The sequence below is a fragment of the Myotis nattereri genome (genome assembly GCF_964212035.1).
Source record: "Myotis nattereri genome assembly, chromosome: 15".
Classification (NCBI taxonomy): Eukaryota; Metazoa; Chordata; class Mammalia; order Chiroptera; family Vespertilionidae; genus Myotis; species Myotis nattereri.
Window position 1 is genome coordinate 12,815,842 of NC_138090.1, and position 22,834 is coordinate 12,838,675.

Consider the following 22,834-nt stretch of genomic DNA (forward strand, 5'->3'; position numbering starts at 1 on the left):
AACATTTTCAGCTCTGACCGGTTTGGCTCAGCGGATAGAGCGTCGGCCTGCAGACTCAAGGGTCCCAGGTTCGATTGCGGTCAAGGGCGTGTACCTTGGTTGCGGGCATATTCCCAGTGGGGGGTGTGCAGGAGGCGGCTGATCAATGTTTCTCTCTCATCGATGTTTCTAACTCTCTATCCCTCTCCCTTCCTCTCTGTAAAAAATCAATAAAATATATTTAAAAAAACAAAAAACAAAAAACATTTTCATCACCCCAAAAGAAATCCAGTAGCTGCTAGCAGTCACTCATTTTTCCTGCTCCTGAGCCCCTAGCAACCACTAATCTCCTTTCTCTCTCTATTTGCCTGTTCTGGACATTTTATATAAATGGAATCATAAAACATATGGCCTTTTTCTGGTTTCTTAGCATTATGTTTTCAAGATTCATCCATGTTGTAGCATGTATGAATACTTCATTTCTTTTTATTGCCAAATATTTCATTATATGTCTAATGCCACAGTTGATGGTGCATACATGTTTTTCTGAAGCTCTACTGCTACAGTGATATGGAATTTAAAGCTACATATTTTGAATATTAAGTGATATCATGTGTGATTTAGATTTGACTATAACATCACAAATACTGATATTTAGAGCTTGGGTTTATTAAAAATTGTTTATACTAACTTTTACCTTATTTCTGAAAGAATACAAATGTGAGGCTATAGTCACTTCTAACTTTCTGTGAAGTCTCAAACATCCTCTGATATTTTACTTTTGGAAAGATAAGCAGGCCTTTTTGTTGTTTTTGTGTATACTTAGTTTAATCTGTTTACCCATTTTAAAGGCTTTAGAATCTTTTTTTTTTTCCAATCCTCACCCGAGGATATTTTATCATTGATTTTTTTTTTTAGAGAAAGTGGAAGAGAGAGTGAAAGACAGAAATATCGATGTGAAAGAAACACATTGATTAGTTGCCTCTTACACAAGCCTCAACCAGGGTTCGGGCCGGAGAGGAGCCTGCAACCCAAGTATGTGCCCTTGACTGGAATCATACCAGGGCCTCTTCAGTTTGCAGGTCAGCGCTCTATCTACTGAGCCAAACTGGCTAGGGCTATAGAATGCATTTTGTATAAAATACTTAATTGTTCTTAGAACAATGGGTTTAATCCCTAAGTCATATTTTAATAAATTTTCTTTTCACAGTTTGAAATAGGGCATCATTATTTTCAGTGAAAAATGTCTTAGTGTTTAAATGGCATTATTGAATTATATTACAAAATGCCAAACTGGTAAGAGACAAAATTTTATTTTCTTTGTACTTTGAGGTTTGGTATTCATGAATGTATGAAAGTGGCAAACATTTACTTTGAAGATCTACACATAAAACTATTTATTTGAATGTGAACATTAAATAAATCACCAGAATCATCTAAATATCATTTAAAATTATAATTTCAATCATTGCATTAGCCTTGATGAAGAACTATAGCCATTTTCTGAACCCATTTAAGAATTTCCCAAAACACGCCAGTGGTTTTCTTTGTCATGAGAGAATTTTTATAAAAAAGTAACAGCCTTCAGCTTTTGGCTTGGAGGAGGCTTAGGTGCAACTTTTTCTTCGGTTGTCCCAAATCCTGATTCATCCAACACCAGCTGAAGTTTGACCCCAAGGACACTAAAGTTGTGTATCTGAGGTGCAACTATGGGGAAGTCAGTGCCACATCTGCCCTGGCCCCCTGGGTCTGTCTCCAAAAAAGGTTGTTGATGAAATTGCCAAAGCAACTGGTGATTGGAAGGGTCTGAGGATTACAGTGAAACTGATCGGAACAGAAAGGCCCAGATGGAGGTAGTATGCCAAGAGACAGAGAAAAGCAAAAAACCTAAGCACAGTGGAAATACCACTCTTGCTGAGATTTGCCACCATTGCCCGACAGATGCAACACCAATATTTGGCTAGAGAGCTCTGGAACCATTAATGCGATCCTGGGGATTACCCAGACTGTGGGCTACATTGTTGAGACTGCCACCCTTATGACATCATAGATGACATCAACAGTGGTGCAGTGAAATGCCTAGCTAGTTAAGAACTACAAAAGAAAATATTTCAATTAAAGATAATTTCACAACCCTCCCCCCCCCAAAAAAAGAGTAATAAATGGCCTTTAAAAATTTTTACTATTTTCTTTTAAGGAAAATATTTTGGCTGTGGAAGTTAATATGAATAAGCTACATTTATGGAATCTTTGATTCTAAAAGATATAAACTCATTGGTGAATGTAGAATCTGATTATGAAGTTGACCTTTCTCTGCCATTAGAAGAATTCTCTTTATAATTAATATAAGAAGTTAAAATATTGAGGCACATTGAGAGGTGAAATGTTATACTCCTCCCTGGTGTGGCACTCCCTTCAACCTCCATTAGAAAGAGTAGGTGGAAATCTTGATTAGAAGAAATAGTAAGTCAAGTTGTATTAATAGGCAGTATAGAAGGGTATTGTTTTTTAGGTTTTGTGAGGTGTCAAATATGAGGTCAGAGTCACTTGTTAGACTTAGGTATATATATCTGTGTAGTTTTGAATTTACAATGTGGAAGGGAATGAGCACTTATCAGAACAGAAGGAAATGTGTGGTTAAACGGTTTTAGCTATAACTGTAGACTATTTCCCTTGGTCCAAATGGGAGGAGAAATGGAACTTTATGTTTTTAGCTTTTTCCAATATAAGTAGAAATTGGTTCAGCCGGGTTGATTGGAGTCCTTAACAAGAAAAATGGTTGTGTTTAGTAGTGGAGGCGAATGACATGAATATGTATTAAAAAGGTATAAACCTGTGGATAGAGCGTTGGCCTGCGGATTGAAGGGTCCCAGGTTCGATTCTGGTCAATGGCACATGCCCAGGTTTTGGGCTTGGTCCTCAGTAGGGGGCATGCAGAAGGTAGCCGGTCAGTGATTCTCTCTCATCATTGATGTTTCTATCCCTCTCTCCCTTTCCCTTCCTTTTGGAAATCAATAAAAATGTATTTAAAAAAATAAGATTCAAAAACCAAGGCAAAGTACTTGATTGTCCTAGCTACAGCTGGAGGAGCTATGATGTTTACTTCAAATACCATCTTACTATAGTTTTTACAAAATCTGAAAAACTTTCTTTTAAAAATAATCTGGAAGAATTGTAACTAGAAATAAAATTCTGGTAAACCAGATTAATTTAATGTATAGAATACAGTCAAAGGCTGTAGTTTATATACTAGTACTTATAATTCTTGATTTTATGATTGTATTTATTTTTTTATTTCCTAAGAAAACCACAGTTTTCATAAGTAACTTTGATCTTTGTTTTTCATGTGTCTGATTGGTTTTCACCCTTCTTTTCTGTGTCTTAGGTCTATTTGAAGGCTCCAATGATTCTGAATGGAGTCTGTGTTATCTGGAAAGGCTGGATTGATCTCCAGAGACTGGATGGTATGGGCTGCCTGGAATTTGATGAGGAGCGAGCCCAGGTAGGAGGACTTCAGTCTTTACTGAGTGTGGTCCCTTTATAGATCCCTAATCTTGCCTGTGTCTGGGGATCTATTTTACCCCATCTTTAAGAGTAAGTATAGCCCTAGTCGGTTTGGCTCAGAGGATAGAGCATCGGCTTGCGGACTGAAGGGCTCCAGGTTCGATTCCGGTCAAGGGCACATGCCTGGGTTGCGGGCACATCCCCAGTGGGGGCTGTGCAGGAGGCAGCTGATCGATGTTTCTCTCTCATTGATGTTTCTAAACTCTATCCCTCTCCCTTCCTCTCTGTAAAAAAAACCAATAAGATATATTTTAAAAATAAATAAATAAAAAGAGTAAGTATAAAAAGTCTCAGGTTCAAATAATATTGAAGAATCCTAAAGATGTTGAGACACAAATTCTGGTCCTGGTTTTAGGTAAGTTTTTCCTTCAGTGGTTCTAAAATTTCATTTGATTACCCTAATCTGCTCAGTGGGCTACTTCAGAGTCCAGTAAATGGTTCTCTTTAATATTTGTTCTTGATCTTTAGCACATTATGAGGAAGAAAAAAAGAGTTCATAATAAAATGTAGCAGCAACATTGAGGAGCTTGGCAAATCCTCTCCCCAAACACTGGACAAAATTGTTTAAAAAAACAAACAAAACCATTTAATGTCTCGACATTAACCAAAGGGCATAAATTGAGAGGCATTTATTTAAACAAAGCTACTTGAATTTCAGTAACAACAGTAATAGCCTGGCAATTTAGTCAGGAGCTGCTCCCATCTTTTTCTTCAGCTCTGTGGTCCTTCAAGTTCTACCTTTGGCAGGCAGGGCAAGGCATGAGGGCTGGCAGCCCTTATTCTGCTATCAGAGGGAGCTGACTTTGTTTAGAGCAGCTTGGAGGGATGTTCTCAATAATAATAGAGGTCTCTGGCAAACAATCCAGGAAAGCTAATATTATAGGAAGCAATAAAATGGCAGACTAGCCAGGTATTTATTAGGGTTATCTAGGAAAGAGATAGCCCTTATGGTCCTGAAGGCTGTGTGCATATATAAAGCCACACCTGTTCAGGAAAAAACTAAGAGGACCTTTGGAGGAAGCTAATTCTTGCTGAACACAGGTTAGACTGATAAGCTCCCTGCACTTTTACAAGATTCCCCCAAAACACACATCCTATGACAAAGGATGGAAGCCTACTGAGTTCCAGGTATTTAGGCAAAACTTCTCACCAGTCATTGGCTGACCACTAATTTATTATTTCTAGGTGGCAACCCCTAGAAAGCATGGCTTAAAAACAATATGTAGTGACATCAGAGGCTGCACACTGCTGAGGAAGCAGATTCTACAGAATTGGTCCAGGCAAGTCACTAAACAGACAAACACAAAACAGTGTTATAACCAATTTAGTTTATACAAGGGAAAATTTTAGATTGAGTTGACTTTTAAAACTGAAATGTTTTATTGGAATGATATGTAAAAAATTTAGTTTAACCCACAGCATTTCTCATACTTAGAATTTTCCAAGCTTTGTTGCCCCAGTCCACAAATTGAGCTTTATCACTACAAAGTAAGTGCCATCTGTTGTGATAATTAATATAATAGGTTTTACATAATGTAGAAATTTCAAAGCAGGGGATTCCAACCATCCAATCAATAGTCAGCACTTATCTGTAGCTTTTTCCATCCCAAAATCATCTATAAAGAGACAGGTAAGTGTAGAAATTAAGAGTAGAAGCTTCATAGTCATAATTGTGAATCCTGGCCCCACCACTTACAGCTGTTATGGACTGAATGTTGTGTTCCCCCAAAATTCATACATTGAAGCCCTAACCCCCTAGGGCTTCTATAGGGAAATTAAGGTTTAACCCTATATAATAAAGGGCTAATATGCAAATTGTCCCCTCGACCGTGAATTCCGCGGCCCCTCCCCCCAGAAGTTCATGCACTGGGCCTCTAGCCCTATCTAATAAAGGGGTAGTATGCAGGTTAACTGTCACTCCATCACCAAGATGGCAGCGCCCGTAGCCACAAGATGGTGGCGCCCAGTCCCTTCAGCCCCGCTGCTGGAGTGTCTGGTCCTGTCAGCCCCGCTGAGGGGAGCGGTGGCTGAGAGGCACCGCTGGATCTGCCCTCAGGCGACGAGCCCAGTGTCCCGCGCACCCCGGTCCGCAGAGGGTGGGTGGGCGGGCCTCTGGCCAGAGGCCAGTTGGAGCATGGGATGCTGGCGTTGGTGCAGACTGGGCTGAGGGGAGTCCCCCATGCACGAATTTCATGCCCCAGGCCTCTAGTTAAGCCGTGAGAGTGGGACCCCGGTGTGATAGGATGAGTGTCCTGATAAGAGATCTTACTAATTCTCTGCCATGTGAACACCAGATACTCTAACAGACACTGAGATACCAAGTAACCTAAGAGATAAACTGAAGATAGTCACAATTCCATTTCAAAAAATCAAATTGTAAAAATTTCAGCTGAAACATTTTCATAGGTATTTTTGCCTTTGTTCAGAGTACCTTTGACAAACGTTAACAAGGATGTGGAATACAGTTGATGTGTTGGCTATTTGGAAAACTAGCACTTCTATTCTCTGGTATGCAATGGGAATGATTATGTATATTCATCACAAGCTATGTACTAGGATATTTGTATAGTGGCATTATTAGTAATAGCCAGAAACTGTAAACTGCCCAAATGCCCATTAACAGAATGTTTAAACTATATGTTCACACAAAGAAATACAATGAGGATGAAAAATTCCAACTAGCATACCACTATGGATGAATTTTTTTTTTAATTTTTTTATTGATTTTTTACAGAGAGGAAGGGAGAGAGAGTTAGAAACATCGATGAGAGAGAAACATCGATCAGCTGCCTCCTGCACATCTCCTACTGGGGATGTGCCCGCAACCCAGGTACATGCCCTAAACCGGAATCGAACCTGGGACCCTTCAGTCCGCAGGCCGACGCTCTATCCACTGAGCCAAACCGGTTTCGGCCACTATGGATGAATTTTACAAATATATTGAGTGTACCCAAAAAAGCACTTGCTGTGTGAACCCATTTATATGAATTTATACAAATGGGCAAAACTAACAATAGAAGTAAAGATAGTGGTTCATCCTTGGGAGAGGGGGCTAGTTACTGGAATGGAGCAGAAGGAGTCTTTTGAGATGCTGGTACTGTTCTGTTTTTTCACATGAAATCTGGTTACATGGAACATTTAGTTTGGGAAAATTCATCAAGCTATATTTTAGGACAGTGCTGTCCAGTATAATTCAGATGTAAGCCACATAATATAATTTAAAATTTTGTAGAAGCTACATTTAAAAAGGTAAAAAGAAACAATTATAATTAACTTTATATTATATTTTACTTAACTTTAATATATCTAAAATATGAATTTACAGTCAGCATAAAAAGTTAGGTATATTTTATATTAGTAATAAGTATTTACAATCCACTTACAGATTTAGACTAGCCACATTTCAAGTATACAGTAATCATATGTAACTAGCGGTTACCATATTGGACAACATAGCCTTAAGCTATGTGTATTTTTTGTATGGACATTAGGTTAATGATGGACTGAATCACTACAGTGGTCCCAAAAGATTTTAATGGAGTTGAAAAATTCCTATCATCTGATGATGTTCCTATCATCATTGTAATACTCTTTTCTATTTTTATTTTTTTTAATTCTCACCCAAGGATATGTTTATTGATTTTGAGAGAGAGAGAGAGAAATAGATCGATCGGTTGCCTCCTATACAGAGATCGAACCTTTTTGGTGTATGGGATGACACTCCAACCAACCGAACCGCCGCCTGGGGCTTCATCATTATACTCTTAATTTACTTTGGCAGTCACAGAAAGATGTTTTTACTTTTAACGTAATGACTTTTCAAAAGTTTTACAGGCATACCTTGGCAATATTTTGGGTTTGGTTCTAGACCACTGCAATAAAGCAACTATTGGAATAAAGCAAGTCACACCAATTTTTGGATTCCCTATGTACATAAAAATTATGTTTATACTGTAGTCTAGTAAGTGTACAATAACATTATGTCTAAAGAAGAATGTATGTACTAGTACATACCCTAATTTTAATATTTATGGGGTTTTGTTGTTTACTGATTTCAGAGTGTAAGGGAGAGAGAGAGAGAGAGAGAGAGAGAGAGAGAGAGAGAGAGAGAGATTGGAACATCAATGATGAGAGAATCATTGATCGGCTGCCTTCTACACACACAACGCCCACCACCAGGAACCAAGCCTATAACCTAGGCATATGTCCCGACCGGTAATCGAACCATGACCTCCTGGTTCCTAGGTTGACACTCAACCACTGAACCACACCAGCCGGGCCCTATTTTTAAAATACTTAGTTGTTTTAAAAAATGCTAACCATTATCTGAGCCTTTAGCAAGTTGTAATTATTTGCCACAAACCTTCAATTAGTAAAAAGTGCAGTAAAATGAAACAAAATTAATGGGGTGTGCCTGTATTTTGATTCTACGATCAGGTTAGAAAAATTGAACCATTGTTGAAATTTGCAGATTTTGTATTTGAGGTATTTGATGACATTGGTGTAAAACTCGTGTCCTTTAGCTTTTTCCAAGTTTTTCTGTTAATGAAGCCAACATATAAACAGTTTTGCTTTTTGTATGTGCTTGGGAATGTGAATGAAATTAACTTAGATTTCTATGTTTTATTTGTATTTTTTAAAATATATCTTTATTGATTTCAGAGAGGAAGGAAGAGGGAGAGAAAGATAGAAACATCAATGATGAGAGAGAATCATTGATCCGGCACACCCCACAATGGGGATCGAGCCTGCAGCCCAGGCATGTGCCCTGACTGGGAATCGAACCATGACTTCCTGGTTCATAGGTCGACTCTCAGTCACTGAGCCACACTGGCTGGGGCGGGTCATTTCTTTTGTTTGTTTGTTTTTTGTTGTTGTTTTTTTTTTAAAATATATTTTATTGATTTTTTACAGAGAGGAAGGGAGAGGGATAGAGAGTTAGAAACATCGATGAGAGAGAAACATCGATCAGCTGCCTCCTGTACATCTCCCACTGGGGATGTGCCCGCAACCCAGGTACATGCCCTTGACCGGAATCGAGCCTGGGACCTCTCGGTCCACAGACCAACGCTCTATCCACTGAGCCAAACCGGTTTCGGCGGTCATTTGTTTTAATTGAAAAGTTATGTTCTACAGAATGATGTTAAATGCACCATGTGCAAGTGCATTTGTTAAATTGTAGTCTTTGAAGTGCATGATGAGGCTTCTTCAGCAGATTTATCTTTTGGTTTTCATGTGATCAGTGATAATTCTGATCCACACAGAATATTAAATGTCATTATTTTATGCAAATTTTACATTTATCATCGACATTCTTGTAAATGAATTTGATTCTTAATTTTTCATTAAACATGCACTTGCATTTTAAAATTCATTGCTGCAGAAAGGTAAGTATTACCAAACTGTAAGATAAATGTAATTATAGACTTAGGCAATATAATATAGACAAACTCACTGCAGCAAGAATGGTCAGAGTATTCTGTATATTCTCTATGAAAGCACTGCTGGATCTTTATTTCCCACATGGATTTCACGTATACCCAACCACCTTTTATGATGACCCTAACTGACTACTTTGTGCGGATTGTAGTATAGACCATGGAGTAAAGATTAGTAGAACATGTTGCTGGCAAGCAGCGGGATGTTGAAAACCTTTCCGGCTACCACTTGAGATTGGTAGTTAGTTGTCCAAGGCCATTTGAGCATACTTTACTGGATGAGCGTGTAGTTTTATCAGCGAGTGCCCTTTATGCTGACCTTGAAAGGGATGTATTCAGGTTGCAACAGGAAAGCATTAGGTTAACATTGGTAATTGCTCATTGTCTTTCAGATTTAACCATTTATTAAAGTGCACACTTTTTACTGCACATATATTTCTTTCTTTCTTTTTTTGAATTTTTGTGAGTTTATTTGAGCCAAATGCACATATATTTCATTTCTCACTAGGAGAGACCAAGACACAGCTGGAATTATAAATTAATTTCCTACATCTGTTAAAAATAATACTTGTTTTTTCTTTTAATGAAATAAAAATCTCTGACTGCCCTGGCCAGGTGACTCAGTTGATTGAAGCATTGTCCCGTACACCAAAAGGTTATAGGTTCAATTCCCAGTCAGGGAGTGTATGGGAGGCAACCAAACAATGTTTCTCTCGCATGTCAATAATTTTTCTCTCTTAGCCTTTCTCTCTCTCTAAAAAATCATTTTTTAAAAATCTTCATGTTAGATTTTAAAAAAATCTCTGACCTTTGCTAGAATACATATTAGAGGCTAATAATTTCCTTAGGGAATTAGATCACATCTCATGCTTCATGCTCTCATTTCATCGTGTTAATTTTCCTGTACTGGACAAAATCACAGTTGATAATTACATATTGATTTTTGTAATTATTTGTTCATTGTCCACCTGCCTCACTAGACCAGAAATTGTTAGGAAAAGCACCATTGGTTCCCTCACATTATATCCATGACACCTAGCACAGTGATTTGGACATAATAAAGACGCACTAAATATTTCTGGAAATATGGGAAAGTGAATGAGTGAATGCACAGGACAGAAGGGGTATACTGTTATCAGCAGGTGTGTACTAGTTGACATCTAGCTAAGTAATAGAAATCCCCTGGGAGTTGAGAACAGTGTTTCTTTGCAGGTGCTTCTGGCTTATATAGTACATTCTGAGAATACAGCAGGTATGTGTAATTATGTTTGGACAGATGTGTAAATTTTACATATTTATAAATGCAAAATAATAGCTAAGACTTAATTCAGTGTGTACTTAAGCACTTTTAAAATATGTTGTCTCATTTAATTTTTGCAACAGTCTTGTGAAGTAAATATTACTATGCCCAGTTTACTGAGGCTTGGAGAAATGAAATATATTGCCCTGGGACAAAGTATTAACTCTGCTCAGTGACAAAGGATTTATCACATGGAACAAGATCTCCAGCAGCACATGGTCCAGGCCTGGTATAGCACTTAATTATGCTATCAGGGGCTCCAGGTCTTTTCATCTTCCTGCTGTACTATGCTCATTGTGTGACTATGTCCTTATTATATTTGCAAGCTGGCTGCTCTATTTCTGGGCATTGCATCAGTTTTCTAGAAGGAGGAAGGATGAAATGTCTCCCTTCACCCCCCCCCCCCCATCACCGTTTATCCACCCTACACCCTCCTCTAACTCTACCCCTCCCATTCCCCAGGTGAAATGTCTTTTTTTTCCCATTAAAAAAAAAAAATCTTTATTGTTGAGATTATTACAGATGTCCCTCTTTTTTCCCCCCATGCCTCCCTCCACCTGGTTCCCGCCTTGTCCCAGGCCTTCACCACCCTATTGTCTGTGTCCATAGGTAATGCATATCCTATATAATAAAAGGCTAATATGCAAATTGTCCCCTCAACTGGGAGCTCAACCAGGAGTTCAGCTAGGGTGTGGGGCCGGCCAGCTAACTGCCCACGGTCCCTCCCCGCGGCCAGCACCACCCCCAATCGACCCATCCCTGATTGGTCCCCCCATCCTCAGTCGCGCCCACCCCCGCATCAGAGGCAGGGCCAGCCGGACCCCACCCATGCACAAATTCATGCACTGGGCCTCTAGTATGCATATAAGATCTTTGTTTAATCTCTTCCCGCCCCCCCCACCCGCCCCCTTCTGAGAATCAACAGTCTGTTCCATTTTCATGCCGCTGATTCTATTTTATTCACCAGTTTATTCTGTTCATTACATTTCTTATTTTTTTATTTTGATTTTTAGATTCAGTTGTTGATAGGTATGTATTTGGTGTCATTTTGTTCATATATATATTTTTTTAATATATTTTATTGAGTTTTTACAGAGAGGAAGGGAGAGAGATAGAGAGTTAGAAACATCAATGAGAGAGAAACATCGACCAGCTGCCTCCTGCACACTCCCCACCGGGGATGCGCCCGCAACCAAGGTACATGCCCTTGACCGGAATCGAACCTGGGACCTTTCAGTCCGCAGGCCGACGCTCTATCCACTGAGCCAAACCGGTTTCGGCTTGTTCATATTTTTTTATCTTTTTCTTTTTATTCTTCCTTTTCTTAAAGAATACCCTTCAACATTTCATATAATACTGGTTTGGTGGTGATGAACTCCTTTAGCTTTTTCTTGTCTGTGAAGCACTTTATCTGACCTTCAATTCTCAATGATAGCTTTGCTGGGCAGAGTAATCTTGGTTTTAGGTCCTTCCTATTCATCACTTTGAATATTTCTTGCCACTCCCTTCTGGCCTGCATAGTTTCTGTTGAGAAATCAGCTGACAGTCTTATAGGCATTCCCTTATAGGTAACTAAGTGCTTTTCGCTTGCTGCTTTTAAGATTCTCTCTTTGTCTTTAGCCCTTGGCATTTTAATTATGATGTGTCTTGGTGTAGTCCTCTTTGGGATTCTCTTGTTTGAGAATCTCTGTGCTACCTGGACTATTTCTTTCACCAGGTAGAGGATGTTTTCTGTCATTACTTCTTCAAATAGGTTTTCAATATCTTGTTCTCTTTTTTTCTTCTGGCATACCCATAATTCTGATGTTAGTACGCTTGAACTTGTTCCAGAGGCTCCTTACACTATCTTCATATTTTTGGGTTTTTCTTTTTGCTCTTCTGGTTGGGTGTTTTTTGCTTTCTCAGATTTCAAATCATTGATTTGATTCTCAGAATTCTCTATTCTACTATTGAATCCTGTATGTTACTCTTTATTCCAGTCAGTGTATGCTTAATTTCTGGCTGGTCCTTTTCCATGTGTTTGGCATTCTCGCTAAGATCCCTGGAGGTTTCTAGAAGATTCTTAAGTAACCTTATAACTGTGGTTTTGAACTCTATGCCCAGTAGTTTGCTTTCTTCCATTTCTTTCATTTGTGACATGTTTCTATGTCTCTTCATTTTGGTTGCTCCCCTGTGTTTGTTTCTATGTATTGGGTAGAGCAGCTATGGCTCCTTGAGTTGGTAGAGTGGCCTTGTATAGTAGGTCTCCTCTAGGACCCAGTGACTCAGCCTCCCCAGTCACCTGAGCTGGGAACTCTAGGTGCACCCCTTTGTTGGCTTAGCACAGTTTTTTTTTTAATTTAAAATACATATTTTATTGATTTTTTTTACACAGAGGAAGGGAGAGGGATAGAGAGTTAGAAACATCGATGAGAGAGAAACATCAATCAGCCGCCTCCTGCACACCCCCCACCGGGGATGTGCCCGCAACCAAGGTACATGCCCTTGACCGGAATCAAACCTGGGACCCTTCAGTCTGCAGGCTGACGCTCTATCCACTGAGCCAAACTGGCTATAGTGGCTTAGCACAGTCTTGTTGTAGTTGAGACTTGATAGCTTTTGGTGTCACTGGGAGGAATTGACCTTCAGGCCAATTTGCTCTGAGGACTAGCTGTGACTAACAGTGGGAGAGCTGCTATGCAGGAGACACCCCTATGGAGCAGGACTTGCTTCAGGGGGGCTTTGGTGCTCACTGAGTCTGCCCCTTGAGTGTGTCGCTTATGGATGTGTAGAGTTGTAATCTGGTATGGCCTGATACTGACCACTGGTAGGTACACTGGCTCTTGGGTCTCCAGGGAGATGCAAAGTCATCCACTGCTTAGGGCCACCCAGCAGGAGCTACGAGAGATCTACAGATTCCTCCTCTTTGTACTGGGTTTGAAGTACCCAGATAAGCCCCAGTATGAAGCAAGGCAGGCTGGTGCTGGTGCCAGGTCTTGGGCCTTTTATTGATGTTTTGGGGGCTCCCTGACCCAACTGCAGCTTATTTGAGATTTTCAAGGACAGGCCATTCAAATATAAAAGCCGCTGCAAGCAGCTTGAGTGGAGTTGTAAATTGGATGAAGTGGGGTTGTAGGGAATCACCAGGGTGGAGCAAACAGAAATGGCTGCCAGTCAGCCCTGCAACTGGGGAGATCCCAGCACAGGAACAATGATCCCTGTGAGTACCTCCTTCTGGGAGAAAGCCACCCCCAAGTTCCTGTCCGGATGCCAGACAAATGTGTCCCCCAGAGCCTCGCCCTGGTGTTGGAGCTCAGATGAAGCAGGACCTTGCAAGTTCAGTTCATGGTGCTGGCATTTTAAGAAGAACAGCTGGTTTTTACAGCTTGTAGTTATGGGGACTTCTTTTCCCAGCTCTGGGACCCTGGGCTTGGGGGTCTGAGACCCCTTGCTCCTTTGGGCGACCTCCCGCAGAAAAGATCTCCCTCCCAATTAAAAATGTGGCACACATGGGTGCCAGCCCAGCCCATTCTGTGCCTCCTACCAGTCTCAGTGTGCTTTCTTCTTTACGTCTCTAGTTGTAGGACTTCCATTTAGCCAGCTCTCCAGCAGTTGTGGGGGGCAGCGAGTACAGGCGTTTTTACCTATGGCCATCTTGGTTCCCTCTCCAGATGAAATGTCTCTTAAATGACTTTTTAGAAGCCCCATTGGGTTGACTTATGTTTCTTTCTCATTGGTTAAGAACTAAGTTACCTGGCCACCCTTGTTGCAGTGAATCTAGGAAGGTGAATATTGATTACTTTTTTTGTATTGTTTTTGATCTTTTAGTTTCTTCAATTGTACTATTGGAAATCCTATTATTGAGGAGTGTGTAGCTGCAAAGGTTGAGCATCCTGTGCTGTAGACAGTACAGGAAAATTACACGATGAAATGAAGCACAACTTGTGATCTAATTCCCTAAAGAAATTATTAGCCTCTAATGTGTATTCTAGCAATGGTCAGAGATTTTTTAAGTTGGAGGGTATTGTAGTCAGATTGTGCTGTAGAATATGGCTTTGTGGTGGGTTAGGGAGTGACAGATTAGAAGCAGGAAGAGAGCCCTAACCGGTTTGGCTCAGTGGATAGAGCTTCAGCCTGCAGACTGAAGGGTCCCAGGTTCGATTCCGGCCAGGGGCATGTACCTTGGTTGCGGGCACATCCCCAGTGGGAGATGTGCAGGAGGCAGCTGATCGATGTTTCTCTCTCATCGATGTTCCTAACTCTCTATCTCCCTCCCTTCCTCTCTATAAAAAAATCAATAAAATATATATTGAAAAAAAGAAGAAGAAGCAGGAAGAGACTGTTTAGGAGACCTTTGCAATAATTTAGGTAAGAGATCTTAGGATTCTGAACTAGGAAAATGTAGGAATAAAAAAGAGACTAAAGATTCCAAAAATATTTAGGAGGTCGAATGGATAGGACTTGGTTGTTGATTGGCTCTGTGGAGACAGGGGAGAATGAAGAGTCAAAGGTGGCTCCGGTTTCTGACAGAAATTAATAAGTGGTGCCACTAACTTAGACTAAGGAAGGGTAAAGGAGGAAAGTTAAATTGGTTACCTTTTTAGACATGGTGAGTTTGAGGTATGTGGAGTTCCTTCATGTGCAAATCTTTATCCATTAGTTGAGAAAGGATTAGGATAGATTTGTCCTATGTTACAAACATTTTTTTTAATAATAGCCCATGGAATTTTATTTACTTTTTTTGTTTAGAAATTTCTAATATTTGTATCACCCTGTTAATATTCTCTTTTATATTTCTGGCTTTAGTGTTATAATTGGAGGGCGTGGCCTGTCTTATCCCAATTATAGATGTATATACCCAACTTTTTTCTTTTACATCTATGGTTTAAATATTGACTTGATCGTGATTTTATTTTGATGAATAGGATGAGGTAGGGAAAGAAAAGGGAAGAGCATTTTTAGTTATTTCCAAAGTGTGCTATAAAACATGAAAATACTGAGTTTTCTTTTTAAAGTAGCTTTTACATTAATTTTTTATGGTTTTGATGTTTTAAGGAATATTCTACTGTTTTTTCCTTCCCCAAGTAAAGCACCCTCCAGTTTTGAGTTTTTATTATAAATTAAAATATCTATTTCTTGTATTCTTCTGATAGCAGGAGGATGCGTTAGCACGACACGCCTCTGAAGAGGCTCGGAGAAGGACACGTGAATTTGAAGATAGAGACAGGTCTCATCGGGAGGAAATGGAGGTGAGAGTTTCACAGCTGCTGGCAGTATCTGGTTAGTACTTCCCCCCAAACTCTGAGGCTCTATTTGTGACGTTTGTGCATAATGTTTTAAAATAGTTTAAATTTAATTTTGGCTTTCATTTTCAATAGTTATACTCCATGATTTTGTCCTTATTAAATGTACTTGGTATAAAGAAACTTTGCCTTAATTTTAAGGTTGTACATGAATTCTTCACTTAGTGGTTTTTATAAAAAGCATTTACCATATGTGTATTTTCTCTTAATTCATCAATCCAAATATTTTACCTGTTTTTTCTTTTTTTATATATATTTTATTGATATTTTACAGAGACGAAGGGAGAGGAATAGAGAGTTAGAAACATCAATGAGAGAGAAACATCGATCAGCTGCCTCCTGCACGCCCCCTACTGGGGATGTGCCCGCAACCAAGGTACATGCCCTTGATGGGAATTGAACCTGGAACCCTTCAGTCCACAGGCCGATGCTCTATCCACTGAGTCAAACCGGTCAGGGCTACCTATTTTTTCTTAATTATTTTTCAGATTCTTTGTTTTAAAATACCTTTTATCATAGAAAACATATTTTTAGAACATTGTTAAAACTCTTTGCAATATTATATTTAATTTGTCTGTGAATATTTGTGTTGATTTTGTAGCAGTATAATTTTTGGTCATTTTTTTTGTATTCTCTTTATAGAGAAAAATTTAATATTTCAAAGTACCCTTTTTCTAGAGAGGGGTAGGGGAAGAGAAAAAGAGCGAGAAACATCCATGTGAGAGAGAGACATTGCCCTGACCAGGGCTGGGGATTGAACAGGGGATTGAACCCTCGACCCTTTGGTCTTTGAGGCAACACTCTAGCCACTGAGAAACCGAGCTAGGATTAGTTTGATTATTCTTATAAACAATTTTACTTGAAGAAAAACATTTTGATGTGTTAGTTTATATGTGTGTGTTTATATTTGTTTAAATAAAAATATAGTTTGTTGATGGGAGTACCAAATAATTTATTGTGCGGATAGTTTCCAGTTGGTTTTTTGTCAGTGATTTGAAAGCATGGGCTTCACAGTCAGACCTACTTGAGACTCCTGCTCCATCATTTGCCAATCTCTCTTAAGAGATTTCTCATAGAAATTATTGTGAGAATTAAATAGGAAAATGTTTGTAAAGCACTTAGTATGGTGCTTGGTATGTGTATGCCTATAATAAATAATAGATCTAAAGTACTTTCACACTAAAAGCTCTACCCAGTGATGGTTCCAGTTAATTGAATTATATGACTAATAAGAACATCCTTTTAGTTCTCTAAAGTGTATCAGGCACTTTCCTTGCATTATGACGTAGAGCACAGAAAAAAATTATTATATTTTCATCAATGATTTAAGATCTTGTAGGTCTTTATGGCAATAATTTAAAACATCAGTTCTTGTAGAGAATTCTCATCGAGAAAATTGGGCAGGAATCAGACTCCTGAGCTTGCACTACCAGTTACTTAAGGGAGTTTGGGGTATGTATGTCTTTTGGCACTCTGCATATGTATATTTTGCTTCCCTTTTTATTATTTACTTATATATATTTTTTAGAATTACAGTTTACCTTCAATATTACTCTGTATTAGTTTCAGGTGTACAGCACAGTGGTTAAGCAATCATATATTGTACAAAGTGATCCCCCAATATTTCAAAAACCCAACTTGCCCCATACATAATCCTATATAATGAAAGTCTAATATGCAAATTGACTGAAAGCAGAACTACCGGTCTCTATGACACGCACTGACAACCAGGGAGCAGATGCTCAACGCAGGAGCTGCCCCCTGGTGGTCAGTACACTCCCACAGGGGGAGCGCTGCTCAGCCAGAAGCTGGGCTCACAGCTGGTGAGCGCAGCTGCCGTGGCAAGAGGGATGGCTGACTGCCGGCTTAGGCCCCATCCCCTTGACAGGCAGACATCCCCTGAGGGGTCCTGGATTGCGAGAAGGCACAGGCCGGGCTGAGGGGTGCCCTCCCCGCCGCCCCTCACCCCTACCCCCCAGTGCACAAATCTCCTGTACTGGGCCTCTAGTTATAATATTACTGACTATACTAGTATATTCTCTATGTTGTTATTTATATCTCTGTGATTATTCTGTAACTATTTGTAACTACCAGTTTGTGCTTTTACTTCCCTTAAAAAAAAAAATCCATAACAAATTCCTTATGTCAGCTTGTTTTCTTGCAGTTTACCTCCTTTTTCCTAAAAGGAGAACATTAAAAATGTTTTCTTCCCATAATTAAAGTACTGTAAGAGGCCTTAATATCATATAATGCAGGGGTCCTCAAACTATGGCCCGTGGGCCACATGTAAATACAAATATTGTATTTGTTCCCGTTTTGTTTTTTTACTTCAAAATAAGATATGTGCAGTGTGCATAGGAATTTGTTCATAGATTTTTTTTAAACTATAGTCTGGCCCCTCCAACGGTCTGAGGGACAGTGAACTGGCCCCTGTTTAAAAAGTTTGAGGACCCCTGATATAATGGAACAAAGTTTCTTTTCTGTTGTTTGTTTGTTTCAGTTTTGATATTTTTTATCACAATTTTATTTTAAAACAATTTGTTTTCTTACATTCAGCTTAACATTCTTATTACAGTTGAAGAAACTGAGAAAAATTAATTGACTTTCTTTTAAATAGTTGGTTAATAGAAGGAAGAAAGAAGGCTTAAATCAGTTTCCTAACCAAAAGGTCTCCACAAGTACAGGCTAGCACTGGGAAATGAATTTCCACATCACCCATAAAGATGATTAAGTTAAAAAATAAAATCTGCCAGGAGAGTTTAGAAATCATTTTACCTGGAAAAGAAAAGGCTGAGACAGAAGAGAATAATAATGGTTCCAGTGGGTGGTCCTGATGCCTGGTGAGATGGGGTCCAAGGAGCAATGGTAATTCGTGGGTGGTAGTAACCCAGTAGTAGATAGTCCTTGGAAGCATGAGATCCTGGCAGCACAGAGGCTTAGGGATGTCCCACCCCTGCTTGGATAACTCTGTGACCTCTGGCCCTGGTATGCTAAACTTGTAATTGTGGTGCTCATGAGCATTTAATATATGTGTAAGGTTGAGGTCTCTAACAGCAGGAAGCAAAACCCCACGTGGTTAATAGCTCAATGGGTTTGATTTTTGCCAGTCTTTTTTGTTTTTGTTTTTTTAATATGTTTTATTGATTTTTTACAGAGAGGAAGGGAGAGAGATAGAGAGAAACATCGATGAGAGAGAAACATCGGTCAGCCGCCTCCTGCGCATCCCCCACTGGGGATGTGCCCGCAACCCAGGTACATGCCCCTGACCGGAATCGAACTTGGGACCTTTCAGTCCGCAGGCTGACGCTCTATCCACTGAGCCAAACCGGTTTCGGTTGATTTTCGCCAATCTTTTAACCTGAAATCAGTTTAAAAAATTCATTGGACATGTTTCTATTTTACCATTTGTAAAATTTAGAAAGTTTTAATGCATCATCCATGGTAGGATTTAGCATTTTCTTTTTCTAATTTTTTGTAAAAGGGTATTTTAGTAGTATGATATTTTCTTATTTTTTAGAGGTAATGACAAATTATCATTAATTTGGCAATTAAAAAACCATAGTGAAATGAATAAACACTATTTAGTAACCGTGTCCAAGTACTGTTAAATCTTTGGTATATAGTAAAATGATATGCAAAAAGAACAGAACACTGTGTATAATAATATCTTATTACCCTGTGGGTATTTTTAAAAGGAATACATACACATATTTGTTTGAATGTCCATAGCCTCTCTAATAAGGATACAGTAAGAAACTGGAAATTACAGAGGGAATCAGGTATCTAGGGGCCACACAGGAGGATGATTACTTTTCACTACTTATTTTTTGTACCTTTTGAATTTTATATCATGTGTATATTACCTATTTAGAAAAGAAATAAAATTTGTTTTTAATGTTAATACAGAATGGTGAAAATTGAAGACTTTATAACTTGCTGTCTATAGTCTCTGGCATATAGGTTGCTTTAAAAAATGTGAAATCCTTTCTCCAGTTGAAATTTTATACAGAATGCCAATAGATAAAATAGATACAGGAACACTGTTCAGTGAGTCAGGGGTAGAGATTATCCTGGTCTCCCTCTAGAGTCGGTGGGGTATTTTCAGGGAACCTAATAGTTGGCAGCATGTAACTTGAGAGTCTTTGATATCGAAGAATGAACAAGATGTTTTTAATAGATTTCCCTGGTTTTAAATCCTAACCTCATTACTGGTTACCATATGACATTGGGAAAGCTGCCTATTTTCTTGAGCCTCATCTGTAAAACAGGGCTAACGCCTTTCCTCCTGGGTTGCTCAGTATCTAACACTTATATTGGGGCTCAGTGCAAGCTAGTTTCTTCACCTCATTCTGTGCACCTTGATTCACACCGTACCTGGACTCTCAATAAAGGCAGGCATAGCCTCACTTCAGATACTATTTTGCCAAGCTACTTTAGATTCTGGTTTTGTTTGTTTTTTGATTTGTGTATTTTTTAAAATTAATATTTAGAGAGAGAGAGGGAGAGGGAATGAAACATCAATGTGAGAGTGAAACATGGATCAGCCATCTCCTGTACACTCCCCACTGGGGATTGAGCCTGCAACCTGGGCATGGGCCCCAACCTCAAATTGAACCAGTAACCTTCTGATCCATGGGATAACGCCCAACCAACTGAGACACACTGGCCAGGGTTGTTTGTGTATTTTTAAATATTTTTTTGTTTTATTCTTGATTTTTAGAGAGGAAAGGAGAGAGAGAGAAAGGTAGAAACATCAATGAGAAAGAGATCAGCTGCCTCCTGCACGCCCCTTACAGGGGATTGCGCCTGCAATCCTGGCATGTGCCCTGACTGGGAATCAAACAAGTGACCTCCTGGTGCATGAGACTATGCTCAATCCATTGAGCCACATTGGCTGGGCTGTTTGTATATTTCTCTAACAATAAAAGATTTTGCACTTTTCTTGATTCTTTGGAGATAAAGATAGCAGTTACTTTTGGGGAGAAGGTATAAGGGGAACTTCCCAAGTTTTGGTAATGTTTTATTTCTTGATGCTGGTTACATGGGTGTGTTCACTTAGTGAAAACTCACCAAGGTACATATTTATGATTTGTGCACTGTTCTGTAGACTTTAAAAAATGTAGACTTTTAAAAAGAAAAAATAGCTCTGCATCGTTTGGTTCAGTGAATAGAGCAGCCGTGGGCAAACTACGGCCCACGGGCCGGATCCGGCCCGTTTGAAATGAATAAAAGTAAAAAAAAAAAAAAAAAAAAAAAAAAAAAAAAAAAAGACCGTACCCTTTTATGTAATGATGTTTACTTTGAATTTATATTAGTTCACACAAACACTCCATCCATGCTTTTGTTCCGGCCCTCCGGTCCAGTTTAAGAACCCATTGTGGCCCTCAAGTCAAAAAGTTTGCCCACCCCTGGAATAGAGCATCTGAAGGGTCCCAGGTTCGATTCCAGTCAAGGGCACATGCCTGGGTTTTGAGCTTGATCCCCAGTAGGGGGTGTGCAGGAGGCAGCCAATCAATATTTCTGTCTCATCATTGATGTTTCTATCTTTCTCTCCCTCTCCCTTACTCTCTGAAATCAGTACAAAAATATACATATATATGTTTTTAAAATAAATAATTAAAATAATCACAGACATTTATTCTATGAAATGCGCCTGCCCATTTCTTGCTGGTTCCAGTGGGTGGTCCTGATGCCTGGTGAGACGGGGCAATTCATGGGTGGAACCATTATTATTTGCCTGTTGCCACGTAGAACTAGCCCAGTGCCTTTTCTCCAATGATTTGAAAATGTTGACATGCTACCTATGACAGTTCTCTTCAGGTTACATATCTCTGTAACTATAATTTAAATACCTTACTTTTGGCTTTTGTTGAGGGATATTGAGGTTAATAAGGGACAGGCTACATGCTCTGGTCATAGGTAAATGAAAAATAGACCTCTGTCATCAGTTCGATAGCAGCTTGTACACACTCTGTAACTAGCAACAGCTTTCACTTGATTGGTCTCTTAACCTAAAACTTAATATGGCACTGTTTGTTCTTAATTCAGCTGCAAAGTGATAGTGCTGAATGAGATTTTCTCTAGTATCTAGAAACTGGTATCATTGGTTAAGTTATAAAGCATTAGCAAATAAGTTGTTATCTTTAATGTCAGAATGGGTAAATAATATTGCTTATCCAGCTTTTGGCAGTTTTAATGCAATTCAGCAAATCATAGAAGAATTTTATGTGGAAACTATTTGGAAGTAAAAACAGTCAAAAGTCTTTATGTGGTTTTTTTGTATTTGTGTTTTGTATGTTTTTGGAACCTTCTATTCTGTGTGGTCCAAGAAAAAGAAAAACTCCCAACCTTATTCATTTTAAATTCCCACAGACTTCAGTTTTCAAATCACTTAACTCTACCAACACTCATATTTGGGTAAGGAAGGACCAATTAACATAAGAATCTGTCTATACTGGGCCTTCCTGAAGTGTGTGTTGGCTAAAGGCATTAGATGAGAGTAAACTGGGAATATGAACTATGAACTGGGACTAAGAATGAGAATCAGAAAAGGATTAATGAGGAAGAGGATACTAAATCTGTCTTCTCCCACACTGAGAGAGTGACTCAGTTTGCTGTCTGATGTAGGAAATGTAGACTTTTTTAAAATTTATTTTGTTTTAATCTTGTTTTAGTTTGTAAAATTACCCTTAACCACAGGATTCAGATATTTTTTTAACTTTTGAGAAGTTCATATAGATAAATTAAGAAGTGATGAGCAGCTTTGTTCTAATAACAGCAGCATGAGTGCTAAGTATGTGCCACACATGAGAAATGATGACACAGCTGGATACACTACAATATTTGCTTTACCCTTGATTCTTACATGCTCTTATAAAGTAGGTCTCCATTTTGAAGAACTGAGGCTGAGAGAGGATGAGAAGCTTGTCTAAGATCACATAGCTAAGGTGGTAGAGCCATCCCTATCCAAGCCCAGAAATGTGGATTCTTTTCACTATCTTATTTTGAAATATCACTTTATAGTTCAAATATTTATACATTTTTATTGATTTCAGAGAGGAAGGAAGAGGGGGAGAGAGACAGACAGACATCAGTGATGAGAATCATTAATCGGCTGCTCCTATACTGCACACCCCCAACAATGTTTAACTTTTTAAATTTTTTTAATACCAAAGGTGGAAATTTATTGAGAAACAAGCACAGAGTCCCATGTGGAGAGGGGGAAGACTCCCCTGTTTAGCTATTTTTAACTATTAGGGCATTTTCTCATG

At 39.0% G+C, this 22,834-nt stretch overlaps 1 protein-coding gene across 3 annotated transcripts in view; it reads left to right on the forward strand.

Moving 5' to 3' along the window:
- The window catches only part of CBFB (core-binding factor subunit beta), a 56,372-nt gene that overhangs the window by 26,804 nt on the left and 6,734 nt on the right, over positions 1-22,834 (forward strand). For 2 of the 3 annotated variants that reach the window (XM_081106853.1, XM_081106855.1), the window contains 2 exons: positions 3,365-3,481; positions 15,414-15,509. In XM_081106853.1, the coding sequence (XP_080962979.1) occupies positions 3,365-3,481; positions 15,414-15,509 (213 nt within the window). Of the gene's footprint in view, positions 1-3,364; positions 3,482-15,413; positions 15,541-22,834 lie in introns of all 3 variants that reach the window. The other variant, XM_081106854.1, reaches the window with a different exon arrangement.